Below are 13542 nucleotides of genomic sequence, written 5' to 3'. Positions count from 1 at the left end.
AGAGACCCAGGTTTACTGTAGTAGGACAGGGCCTTGATTTTTACATTTTTACAAAGCTCTTCCATGGATCCAGATACCCACGAAAGTTTAAAAATCTCTGGCTTAAAACAACAGAAATAAGAAGTGAGTCAAGAGTCCTTGTGTTTGAGCAGCTTAGCCTAGCTGAGGAGAAAACTAAAGAAAAGTGAAACACAAAAGTAAAAAGTACCAAGCAATCTGCAAATACTATGAATGATGAATTAGTTGTTACGGTGCCCAGGAAAAGGGTACCCAACCCAGACCCAGAAGAGAGATGTTGTCTTCAGGGAAGTAGAAACAAGATGTGGGCAAGGCCCAGCAACTGGGAAGAGTGTGGCTATCCAGAGAGCTGCAAAGCATGCATGGAACTCGGGGCATAAGCAACAAAAGGGCATATCAATTTTGAGGGTTCTGAGGTCAGTTTTTAAGAATTCCTGTTACTTCTTCCTCACTCTTTAAGCAGTTCTTGAGTACCCACTAGATGCCAGGCACTGGTATAACTATACATGGGCCCCCATACATAGTTGATCAGTACCTAGTTCAGGAAAGAGGCAAAAGCAGAAAATTACATTGCAATTATCTCTATCCTATAAGAAATTCTTTGAGGGCCTGTAGGAGGAGCAATTCATCATGCTTGGGAGAGTCTGAGAACTCTTTACAGTTTGTTTAAAAACCAAGCTGGCCTTAAAGAACTTCAACTGGGGGAACAGCATGTCCTAAGGTATGAAGATGTCAAAGAGCTTGGCATGTTCAAGGGAAGGTGAGTCTTCAGGAGAGTGACAGGCCTCATGTGCCTTGCTAGAGTTTGGGCACTGTTGTTCAGGTATAAGCAAGACAGTACAATGTTTCAATTTGGAAAATTGCATAAGGTCTTTCTTTAAAAGCTGATAAATCTGGAGGTATTGAAAGAGTAGATTCAAAAGGGAGAGGAGAACATAGCTATTCCTTTGAAATAATCTGGGTGAGAGATGATGAGAGTCAAACCTCCAGCAAAGAGGATAGGGTGCTTTTGACACACATCTGTGTTCTGAGTTATTAGGACCCAGTCACCAGTGGAGCATCATTTGAGCTTGGACATACTGATTCAGAGATATCTGTAGGACTAGAAGTGTCTCAGGAGTCATCAGCTTAGCCATGGTGATTGGACCAGAGGGATGTGAATGAGATAACCAGGAAGAGCCTGTAGCACAGGAAGGCCAAGCCAAAGCAAAGCCCTGAGAACATCCTCAACTTAAGAGTGACTGGAGGACACATCAGAGGAGACAGGCTGAGCAGGAGAGCAGAGTGGAACCCTGGAATGGGTCCAGCCTCTTACAGAGCCCAAGAATGGGCCCCATTAACGAACAGCCTGGGAAGTGCTCTTCTCAGAGAACATATTTACCTTTCTAGTGGATTACACCCTTGTTTCACTTCATAATAACTCAAATTCAAAGAAAATCCATCTAAGGGCTAAATGCTTAATGAAAATAAAGCAGCATCAACCTCCATTAATTGAGTGCTGGGCTCTGTGCTAGAAACTTTGCTTATACTCTTATATTTATTCAATCCATGTAGCCAAAACCAACATTATCGTTGGGACTGCCAATCTGATTTATAGCCCCCCCCTATGGAGATCATCAGGACCAGGTATCTTAAAATGTCACGACTTATACCTGCACTACTTTGAGGGCAATGTCTACTGAAACATTTTCCTTCTTTACTCTGAAATCCTGCAGTGCTCATCATTATTATGATACTCTTAACATGTATGTTATGTTCCTATTCTTAATAAAAACAGTACAAGACATAGCAAAGTTTATTTCTTAGAAAGTGCTAACTAATGTCATCACCATCTACTTTTGTTCTCCACTGCTTTTGTCTTTGGAAATAAGTTGTGAATCCTGAGGGTAAGAAGTCATGTGTCCTGTACAGTGCTAGTGAACTATAGGCACTCAATTCATATTTGCTGAGTAAAACAGAAAACTAACTGACATCAATTTTAGGTTCAGCAAGGAAAAAGAGTAAAACACTTTTTGGTTCTCCTTTCTTAGAAATTAGTGGGATGCACGAAGAATGGGGCTTGCAGTGAATTTTAAAGGTGGCATCTAGGATAACCACATGGCATCAACCAGAGGGCCTTCAAACCTACCTACTCAACTACCCACTTGACCTACATATTTAACCATAGACCATAATCTCGGTTATCCTGTGGATTGACCTGCACCTGTTGAGGGAGCTGCTTCCTCTCAGCCCAAGAACCCCTCTGAGGAGTATAGCCCTCCTCTCCTCCCATGATCCACCCTAATCACTTGATGTTGACAGGACCCAGCTGGGCAGACCACCTGGTGGCTCACCTGAAGTCCCTGTAACAGTGGAACCAGTATCTGGGTGTAAGCTATACTAACTGACAACAGGAACCAGAAGTTTCTTGTCTCTGCAAGGCAGGATAATGGCCTTCAGCATGAGTGGCAGAGCTGTGTGGCATCTTGAGGCATTTATAGAAATTCTGGTTGGGAGAGCCAGAGACAGGATGATGATAGCATGTCACAAAGATGCACCGGACAGCCATTTTAGACCAAATAAAATGTAGGAGAGGGGTCTGGGAGGGGGATTGTCTTGTGGAGACAGGCCCAATTAAGTTACAGGTCCAGTGCCTCTGGGAAGGTCAGTTTTTGCATGAAACTAGGGGAGTGCCTTGTCTTAGAGAGAAAAGACTTAGGAAATGTGAGAAAGAGTTGTATTCTTAAACTTTTATGTAGCTGGAACTGGCCACAGCTGGGACTTCCCTGCCTCTGCCATTGCTTTGTGTTAACTGCCATGCTATCTAATATTGGGAGAAGGGGGAGGGTACACGGAGTTTCAAGGAGCGTGAGGCCAAGAGCATGGAGTTTGAGGACCAAAATAAAATGATCCCTGGGTGTTGGCAACAAACAGGAATTTAATCTTTAGTAGTCCAGGGGAGCTGGGATTTCACTTCAGAGACTGCCTGACTCCCAACAGACATGCCCTCATGATGTATTTATGGGAAGCTCCTTGCCCTGCAGCGCCTGAGGTCTGCCCTCCTCAGAGCAATGCAGGTGGACTGAGGGAAGAAGGGGATAATTACAGAGGTTCTGTGAGGCGAATCAGAGCCACTGCCAGAGCTGCCCTTCTTTGTTCTCTGGGCCAGGGAGGTGCCGAAGCGGAGGGTCTCGTAGACAGGGTCCACCTTATTGCCACAGGCTGCAACAGAAGAGAAAGGTCATTTGAGTGACAGGTTTCCTCCACTCACCATCAGGAGTGCAGTCAACAATTTATCGCACCTCCTGGGTCAACGGCACTCAAGAAGAAAGTTCTGTGCCACAGACTCACTAATCCCTGGGCAAATGGAGCTTTGTGTAGTCAAGCTTTCCTGGCAGATGGACTCCCACAGTATGTGCCATTGGCTAGACCCTTCCCATGCACCCACCACTTGCAGCCAGGGCTCTCTGCTCCTAGACACTTCCTGATTTATTGGCTTTCCTCTTTTGTCATTCATCCCCAGGACTGATTTCAAGGTTATTTCCTTTGATGTGAGGTGCTGCTCACCAAGGTATGAACCCTTGAGTGAGACACAAAGTTTACAGTAGGAGGCAAGTTGAAAGAATTTGACATTACCAGGCCTCACGAATTTGTTTAGAAGCTTTCTAGTTTCTAAATTTCTAGTTTAAAACTTGCCCCCTATCCAAAGATAAAAAAGAGATGTAGAGATTCTCAGAGGGAGAGAGAAAAAAAATAGAAGTGAACTGAAAGATATTGTTAAAGAATAAATTCAAGCCAAAAATATCTATAAATATCAGATATTTTTTTGTCCTCATTAAAGAAACACTGATATTCACAGAGTTCCTTCCAAGTGTTGGTCTATAATTTACATTTTTGTACAATAATTATGAAAAGCAGCCTTTGCTGTTCTTCTTTTATAGGATCTGATAGGTTGAGGACCTTGTCCAGACACACAGTAAGTTGGTCAGTGGGAAGTTGGGCTCGGAGCCGGGTCTGTGGGATGCTATGCCCCACGTTCTCTCCACTCTGTCATGCTGCTGATGGGTGGAATAGCATATCAGCAGCCGTTGGGACTTGGGTGTTTTTCAAGTTTCATCAGGGAGAGCAGAATTTGCTTCTCCTTCTGTTTCCTCTCCAGCAAAACAAATAATCATAACCCAATACACCACCACCAGACAGACATGCAGACACACCCCGCTGGATTTGTGGTCCTGAGACAGCGACAGCTGTTAATGCTGACATTGCTGCTCAAAACCCAGCTCAATCCATCAGCGTCCCAACTCACCAATGGGCATAACTTCTTTAATGCATCCAAACTGCTCATGAATGAGCAAGGGGGAGCTGTAGTAACGCCGAAACCCTTTTGGCTGGAGAGAGAGAGAAAGAGAAAGGCTTAATGTCACTGATGAGATGGAGAAAACCATGCAAGAGCTCTGAAAATAATACAGCTGGTTTCTCCAGGGGGCACTCCTCTGTCACCTTTAAGATGCCGACATCCCTAGAATTTATCCCTGGGGGGCAGGTGGCACAGGTGGCTATAAGAAAGCTACACTCCACCTAGAAAGCAAGTCCCAGCCCTGGCCTTCCCTTTCCTGCCTCTCCTTTTGCAGACCATAGCAGCCTCCCTTGTGTCCAGCCTCCTCATTATGTCCCAGGATACAACTGGACTGGCATGCATTATTTCACCAAGGTTTACTACTGAGATTTATTAAAATCATAAAAGGCCTGGGTAAGGGGAAGCACACCTCAGAGGGAGGCCGAAGGGAGCTTGTATATATTACAAGCTCCACCCAGAGTCATTTGCCTTGTGTTCTAGACTCTGTTATGTTTTTTCACCCCTCATTCTTGGTCTTTGCCTTGGCTTATGGGAATCACCATTGGAGGAGGAGGGGAACATGTGAGGCAGAGGTTTTAGAGAAGAGGACATTGCCAATCAGGGTAAGGAGATGGACTCTCTAAGAATCTTGACTTACTATATCCCAGTGTTGGAAGAGAACTTTGTAGCCCAGCCCCTAGTGGAATTCCAGAATCCTCACCAAGGATTGTTCCTGGCAAGTGGTATCTTCCTTTATTTGAAAACTGCCATTGTTGGGGGGTGGGGGGAAGGAGCTCTTACTAACCATGGAGGCAGGTCGTTGGTGACATTATCTCTTTAAGACTTAGTAATCTACTGATTCTAGATCTTCTTCCTGGAGCCACAGGAGAGAGAATTCCTCTTCTGTGTGACTGGTTTTAAATTTTTTTGAAGGCAGCTGTCATAACCTAAGTACCTTGAGGGTAGACATTCTTGGTCCCTTTGACACGTTTTTGGCCATCCTAGAATCAATACCTTTAAAAGTGCTCTGGGTTGCTTTTTATCAACATGTGGCACCAGGACTGAAGCCCACACACCCAAGATGCCATGACCAGCCTAGAATGGGCCAGGGGCATTTGACCTTCCTTGGCTTGGCCACCACGATCTGTTAAAGTGGTGTGTCGATTTTTATTACTCTCTTCACTTTTGGGGATGGTGGTTAATAGCTCTCCCCTTCTTGACATCTACTGACCTATCAGCCAATTTAGCACTGATGTGACCAGCCCCCTAGTTTTTCTGGGCTGAGAGGGTCCCAGAAATGCCTGACTTTCATCTTTAAAACACCAACAGTAACAGGATGTAAGACTTCCAGGGCTAAAATTGAAAAAGTTCCAACCCGGGACAAGTGGGTTACCCTGTTAAGGGCACAGAGTCCTTATCGCATGCGGAGCATTTGCCTCATGGGTTGATGAAGCTTTTCTTCTGCTTGATCATTATGCCAATGAAGAAGCCTGGTTGGTAGGCCAGGGACTTGGGGGCTGCCTTCCTAGTGTCCAGCTATCAGGGTGCCACAGGGATGGAGTATTGATGTGCAGGGGGTTATGGGCTCACTCCTGGCACCAGCCCTTACCAGCTTGCCCATGCACCGCTGGGGTGCTAGGCCATCCATGCACTTGTGGTGGAGGCTCGTCTTACAGGCCTTGCAGCGCAGCCCATGCTTAGCGTTTGCTCCTGTCAGACATGCGCGAGCTTTGGTTAGGATATAACCTGCCTTTACCTGGTGACTAGTGTGAAGTCCCTGAAAAAGTGGATACCTCCCAAACCCAGGTAATTCTTCTTTTCTGTGACTTTAGCATGATGCTTTCGAAATGGACAAGATCTTATGGCAGATTCCTTGACCTTCTCCCACATCTTTTACTTATGGTCCCAGCTCTGGTTTCTTTCTGCTCCTTTCCTCTTCATTACTCCAGAAAAATCTCAGCCTCCTCCATGTCACTGTTCACTCAATTCAAGCTAGCAAATGCCACTTTCTCTGCTCTTCATATAGGCCACCTGTTTCTGTTCTTCTATTTGTCTTGCAAGAAATGCAAGTGCTGAAATTTTGCCCATTTTTACCCAAGTTCCTATCACAGAGTCTGAGCTGTTGGACAGACTCTTGGGAAAATGGCCAATAAAGGGGGAACGGCATGGTCTGTGTGAGAGAGGGGCTGATGGTACCTGAAGTGGAGACAGAGGGCTGGATCTGACATCAGCTCCTGCCTGGTTAAAGAGGAAGAGGAGGAGGGTAGCTGTGAGAGCATTGCTGTGGGGAGTCACACAGCCCTCCAGGACAGGGTGCAATGATGGGGTGGGAAGAATGGAGGCGGAGGAGGAAAGAGGTGCCTTGATAACTGTGCTTCTGCAGTGAGGCTCAAGGCAGCAGTGCTAGGGGACAAGAGTATGGGCCTGGGGGGCATCAGGCACTTGGGAGGGGTGCATTCATGCTCTCCAGAGCAGCTTAAGAGGAAGGTGAGGCTAGGATGTCAGAGTGGGAGATTTTCTGTATCCACTTGGTCCAGGACAAGAAATGCAAGACAGAGGAAGCTGGTAGGCTCTTCACAAGTGTCACAAAATGGGCCACCCAAATGGGAGTTTATAGCTTTCAGCTATACACAGCTGACTGCGGAAGCAAACTGGTGACACCCCAAGATCATGTGTGAAAACCACTCTTTTCCAACATTGCTTCCTCACCCAAACCACCACCAGCCCTTGTCAGGACGAATTCCTCGAATTCCTAATGGAACCCATTTGTCTGTTTTTGTTTTCCTTCAATGAACCAGGACGATCATTTCAACACGACTTGAATCACCTCCCTCTCTGTAAACAGCTATCAGCAGGTTCTTCCTGCCTTTCTGATGTTATACAAAATGCTCAGATGGTGGGGAGGCTTTGTATGGTTTGGTGGGAGCCTATATCTGTCTCTCTCTCAGGCCAACCCCCTTGTTCACTCAGCTCTAGCTACATGGACTTCTGTGCATTCCCTGAAGGCTTGAGCTCTTTAAATCCTCAGGGTCTTTCACATATGCTACCCTAAATGCCCAGATTCTTTCTCTATCACTCCTCACCTGGCTAGCCAATCCTCATCCTTTGTGTCTCCTGTCATTCCTCCCATGAAGCTTTCTTGGCCACATTATCCCTTTCTAGTCCAAATTATCTTTTAAAAATTATTATTATTCTTTCTTATAGCACTTTGTTGTTGTTCACAGTATTTATCACAATGATTCATTCAAGAGTATGCTTTTGTATGCCTTTTCTCTTGGACTGTGAACCCAAAGAGACCAAGGGCCATGTTTGTTCATCTGCTACTGTGTACCCAGCTCTGAGTATGATGTCCAATAAATGTGTTAATTACATTAACCAACAAATTCCCTCACAGTTACACATGTATGGAAGCAGGGGTGACTGGACTGAGATAATTAAGTGGCATTGATTCATTGATGGTGTAGAAGCAGCATTCAAGAGCTGAAGAAGGACTTGAAGATCCTCTGTAGGTATGATTTTATCCCACAGATGAGAAGTTTGAGGGTCTAGGTCAGAGGAGGTTGTGTCTAATTTCACTTTTCTACTTCTTGACCCGAAAACGTCCTCCCTTTATTGAGGGTACACAAAGATATGAATGGAGATAATTAGACAATAAAAAAGGGAATACAGGAACATGATATTTAGCTGGGAAAAGCAATGAGCAAACTCTCATCTGGACAAAGATCCACGAACCTTTCAGAAGGTATTACCTGAAAATTCCCTTTGAGAAGATATCATTTAACACAAAGTGTGTCTGCTCTTACAACACAGAGAGTCAAAGTGACATATAAACAAACACAAATCACTGGGTATGTGAGGTTGTTCATAAATACTAGTTGGAAAGGCTCTTTGTCTTTTTTGAGAGTGATTACTGTAATGTCTTCTAGATACTGGACTTTGAAAGCAATCACTTATTTTTTGTTTTCAAATTAGAGAATGTTATTTGTGCCCTATGAGAGAATTTAAGTAAAAGGCTCAAAGAGGAGTTATTTCATTGTATACTAGACTCTGAAATAGCACCCCTATATATGAAGGTATATTTTCTTTGAGACCCAAACACCATAATTTCAGTTTTCCTTGTTGGTTCTAATACACTATTTGAATGAGTCAGATCACCAGCAATAATTTGGTTTTAGGTGTTCCAATTTTTCTTATGGAATAGCAGGAGTGACTGAAGAGGAAAGTCCATATTCTATGGTTCAGAGAATAGTTCAAAGGGATAATTCATATAACTTAGTGGTGTTAGTTTACTATAACAAGATATGGGAAAGCTACGGTCTAACTTGCTACTACTGGCTTCCATCTCAAAGGTCCCACTGGTCTCACTGAATGTGACCCTTATGCCTCAGTAAAAGCGGGAAAAACATGGTTTTAAATTAGAATCTGTCTCATGCTGGCCTTTTAAACCTAAGAAAGCTACTAACATTCTTGGGACCTCAGCTGTCTCCTAATAAAATGGCAATACTTCTAAGACCTCCTAAGGTTGCTAACAGTAATAGTGTTGAAATATATGCAAAGGGGATTGCACGGATTTATATGCTCTGAAACATAAAGACGTCACTAGACTTTGAGTAGACATGGTGGACTGGCCACACGAGAGTCCCATTTATTCATACCAAAGCCCACTACAATGTCAGTTCAGGAATAAAAAGTGGTATTAACCCCAAATAACAAGGTCCCTGGGAAGACTGGCAAGCATAGAAGAGAGTTCAACATGTTTTCAGAAGATAGAAAGCAACTGGAGGAGGAATGGCAAGGAATTTGGCCGAAAAGAAGGAGAGTGGATAGCAACCAGAAAACTAGAAGATCAGGTACCCTAAAAAATTGTGGAATGTCAAAATGCTGAGAGAAAAGAATTTCTAACCTAGAATTTTGTACCCGGGAAAATTACCAACAATTTTGTAGGCAGAATACTCACATATTTAGGGATTCAAAATATTTGCTTTCTACATACCCTTTCTCAGAACACTACCAAAAAGTGTGCCTTAGAAAGATGAGGGGATAAATCAAGGAGGAGGAAATTGTTGGATCCAGTGCACAGAGGAACTGACACAGAGGAGAGGTAAATGGTACATCCCTGCAACAGTGCTGCAATAGTCCTAGACAGGTACTACCAGATGAAGCAAGGCCATACCTTTGGGAAAAAATGGAACTTAGAAGTTTATTGATGCTTTTGAGGCTTGGATACTATAATAGGTATGGTATTTGACAGATACATGAAAACATCTGATAAAACAATTATAGGTGCATAAAAATCAAGAGAATTGAAAGAGCAATTTCTAATTCAGGAAATATAAAAGCTGTGTAAGGAAAGAAATGTAATCATAGTACAATATTTTAATCAGAGGTTAGCAATAGTCACAATAGTGTACACACTACAACTTCACACCAAAGTGGGACAGAGCTACTTGGGAAGATGAGAACAAAGGAACAGCAAAGATTGTGCTTTAACTCTTGTGGGAAGGCGAGAGCAAGGAAGAGGGGAGCAAGCAGGATGTGCTGGAGGGATGAGAGCTGGAAGCCAATACACATTTGGTTAATCAATAAATAGTAGAGCACAGCATTTAGAAATACTGAAATAAATGTCAGAAGAAATTATGAAAGAGGATGAAAGTGGCCGCCTTTCACAAGTGTCATGGTTATAGGATGAGAAAGTTTCCATTGGAGTATTTTCAGTATCATTGGTATCATATTTAAACCATTGTCATGTACTATTATGGCAAAAAGCAAATAAAAATAAAGCTGCTGGAAACTGGGCCATATAAACCCCTTAGACTAATGTGGCCTGTGCCATATGGAGAGATAGAGAAAATATGCAGCCAGCTCATCACATAACCATCACTTCTTCTCTGGGATTTGGACTTCTGGGATAAATCTAAGATAGTTCTATGAGTTACAGTGGAAAATTGTTAAGAATGTTAGTTATGATACTCAAAGGGAGTTTGGAATGGATCAATGCAAGCCAGGACAACACTGTCAGGCACTGGGCTGTTTTATAAGCATAGTATCATGTACCATTGTGGATAAGTGAGCTGTCCCTAGAAGAAATGTTGAAGCTCCTGTGAATAAAGGAGTTTCTACATAGATATTGGGAGAAATATAAAAGGAGTTTTCTCAATGCAAATGGCTAATCCACAACATTGGATGGCAGGCTCCTTTTTTTTTTGAAAAATAAAATTGATTACATATATCTATAAAACATTTGGCCAGAATTATTTCGATAACATTTGGCCATTGAGGCATTGCTTACCCCTTAGTCAAATTTCATATAGTATCAGGTAAAGATAAAACAGGATAAACCAATGGTTTACAATTGAGACCCTTTAACCAGGAAAATAATATGGAGAATGAGTAAAAATAAACTTGTACAGAAAAAGAAATGGATTCGTAATACCGTACTTCATCCTGCAAAGAACAATAGTTGTAATTGTTACTAATAATTAGTTTGCTTCCAGATTCTACAACTATAGAATTACTCCTACAATTTATTTGATTAAAATTAATATGTTAGACAATAAATAAAAAGACTCTTTACTGTGATTTGGGAAAAAAATTAGAACTATACACATAAAAATAGAATATTTATAAACAGATTCATAAATATTTATTGGATGACACAAAATACCTATAAATAATTCAAAGGTAAATACAGATCAAAAAGGTCAAAGACATACCAGCCCCTATTCTTACGGGTTCAGGTCCTGAGCCACCTTTGCCCTCCATCAGTGCTCTCGACATGGGATGCTGAGTGGTTTATTCACCTCTGGAACCTCTGCAGAAAAGGTGCTTGGCTGGCATACTACAATCCATCAGGAATGATAAGTCTGCCCAGGCTAAGGGAATTCTGGGGGCGCACCCCATTCATTCTGTGGAAAGAGCTGGATTTCTCCTTGTGGCCCCAAATCTTGGAGGCTCGTGTGACTACCAATTTCTACTCTGCCTGCAGATCTGTACTGTGGGCCCATCCCCTGTCTGGTCTTGCTTTTCATGTTCCAATGTGACTGCATCTGGGTTTGCTGAGACTCAGAACTCCCTAGGCCCTGGGTGACCCAACTATCCATGCCAGATACTGCTTTGCCTGTCTGGCCTAGGAAGTGAGCTGTAAGCTGATTCTGGGAATCATTCTCTTCTCTGCTACTGGCTCTTCATACCCTCCTTGGAGCAGATGTTGAAAACTATCCGGACTGGAATCAGATTAGCCATGCACCTTGACTTAATGTCACTTTGCTTATGGACTCCTCCTAGCTAACAGCTTACAGTGGCCTCTGAGTCCTCTTTCTGGAATGAGCTCCCATGACATCTCTCAGATATCCCACTACAGCATCTGTGGGTGCTTTGCTGTCCTGACAGAGAGACTCTTAAGATTTCCATCATTGCCTTCACCTCATACTTATAACTCAGAAATGCCTGACCTTCCATACTTAAACCAGCCTGATTATAGGAGTGAGTAAGCATAACCTTAGCCATGGTTTCCTGTACTGGTGCAATAAAGTCACAACCTACTATCCCCTTATACATGATGGCCTGAATGATCATATATAGAATGTTGATTTCCAGTAGGGGAATGCTTAAATTCTGTATCTTTGGTATTGTTATTAAAAACTGTGGCTTCAAAATATAAATAATAACTGGATGATTGGGAGAAGCCAAGTTTCCATAGTGGAATTAAAAATAATATGTGCAGAACATGGGATGTATTTCCATGACTTTCACACACTACTTCTTTTTGATGTCAAGTAACAATGCAGAGATGATGAAGCCAACTAAACCAAAAGGAGTCACTGGGCATGATTCTCTCTCTTCTCATGTAGACAGAGGGTGGCTTGAGAGAGAATCAAATGGAAAGACTAAAAAAACCCAGCTTAGTTAAGATGAAAAGAGTTTGACGGTCAATACACACACATGCATGCACACACTAGAGTGCACACACATGCACACACACATTCGAGATGAAAAAACATTGTATTAGAATTCAGAAATGAATTCTCATCCTGATCCTGCAGGAAGGAAAGAAAGTGGGAAAGAACTAAAAATTATTGAGCTCTTATGCACTGTTAGGCAGTTTCCTGGGTGCTTCTTTACTTTATTAATACCTGTTACCTGTTAAATGCAAGACATCATTTTAACCGAAGAAGGCAGAGGGAATCAACAACTTCAATGGAAAGGAATGGACAAATGTTGAGTTGGGATGAATACATAACTCATTAGCTGTGGAACTCAATCCTGCAATTTTTCCCCTGGTTTTATCCCCCATCCTGTGAGGTAGGGATTTTTGTTCTCTCATTTTTATAGAGTGAACTGAAGCCCAGGGATACATAGCTAGTGAGGACAGAAATGGGATGAGGGTCCAGGTCTATACAGGTCTTGGAAGCCTGGCTCTCTTCCCCCATCCCCACCACCTTCTGCCAGCCATCTGCATGCCAGCAGATCTCTACCCTGATCTGGTCTGAATTTCTTCTGTTGAAATTGAAAGGGAAAAATTATAAAGGCATTCATGGTTCTCTCAGCTCTGTCTACGATAATCCTAGAATAAAACTACAAGTCTCTTACTGAAGTCATTGAGCACAGGGTTGGAAGGTTGGAGGAGGAGGAGGAAGAGGAGCAAGGGATTTCTAGACACCGAAGTTTTCCCTGAGGAGATTCTGAGTCAGCATGGTTCCTGTCCCCACATCCTTTTTGGAAAGAGCATTCTGATCACATTTGTGGTGGGTAATGAATAAACTCTCATAGCTGACAGATGTGAACAGGAATTTTCTTGGATGAGCCAGCCACTGTAGAGATGTGGGTCCATGCAACAGTATGCGTAAGGAATTATGGACTCCACTGCTCTGCAGCTCAGTATGGGCTCTTGGCACACACAGAAGGAAAATGTGGGAAACACAGAGCCTCTCCCATTGCAGACATTGTCAAGCCCATTAAGCTGGCGATTACTTATGCAATCAATAATGAATTAGAAATCAAGGCTGCAAATGCATTAGCCAATATAAGTGTGCATTGCTGTTTCTAGTTTTCATTTGTACTTACTTGGGGACTTATTTTTGTTTTGAAAATGTCAATGATGTCATAGACATTCTCATTTTGGTTGATTCTTTAAAAAGGAAGAGCGGAGCCAAGGTAGAGAAATATAAATGTAAGAATACGAAAGTGCAAAAGCAGGATAGCTGTTCTAC

The 13542-nt window shown here is 42.8% G+C and overlaps 1 protein-coding gene across 5 annotated transcripts in view; it reads right to left on the bottom strand.

The window, feature by feature from the left end:
* STAC (SH3 and cysteine rich domain) overlaps positions 1 to 13542 on the bottom strand; it is a 152336-nt gene that overhangs the window by 49802 nt on the left and 88992 nt on the right. For all 5 annotated transcript variants that reach the window (XR_011995217.1, XM_072726401.1, XM_072726402.1 and 2 more), the window contains 3 exons: positions 5943 to 6043; positions 4304 to 4385; positions 3104 to 3219 (listed from right to left, as the gene is read on the bottom strand). Coding sequence is in view for 4 of the 5 variants with exons in the window: in XM_072726401.1 (XP_072582502.1) it covers positions 3104 to 3219; positions 4304 to 4385; positions 5943 to 6043 (299 nt within the window). In the remaining variant the exon portion in view is untranslated. The remainder of the gene's footprint in view (positions 1 to 3103; positions 3220 to 4303; positions 4386 to 5942; positions 6044 to 13542) is intronic.

The sequence above is a fragment of the Vulpes vulpes genome, chromosome 11, assembly GCF_048418805.1.
Source record: "Vulpes vulpes isolate BD-2025 chromosome 11, VulVul3, whole genome shotgun sequence".
Lineage (NCBI taxonomy): Eukaryota > Metazoa > Chordata > Mammalia > Carnivora > Canidae > Vulpes > Vulpes vulpes.
Note: the sequence above shows the minus strand (reverse complement) of the source record. Positions and strands in the feature narration are given on the sequence as shown.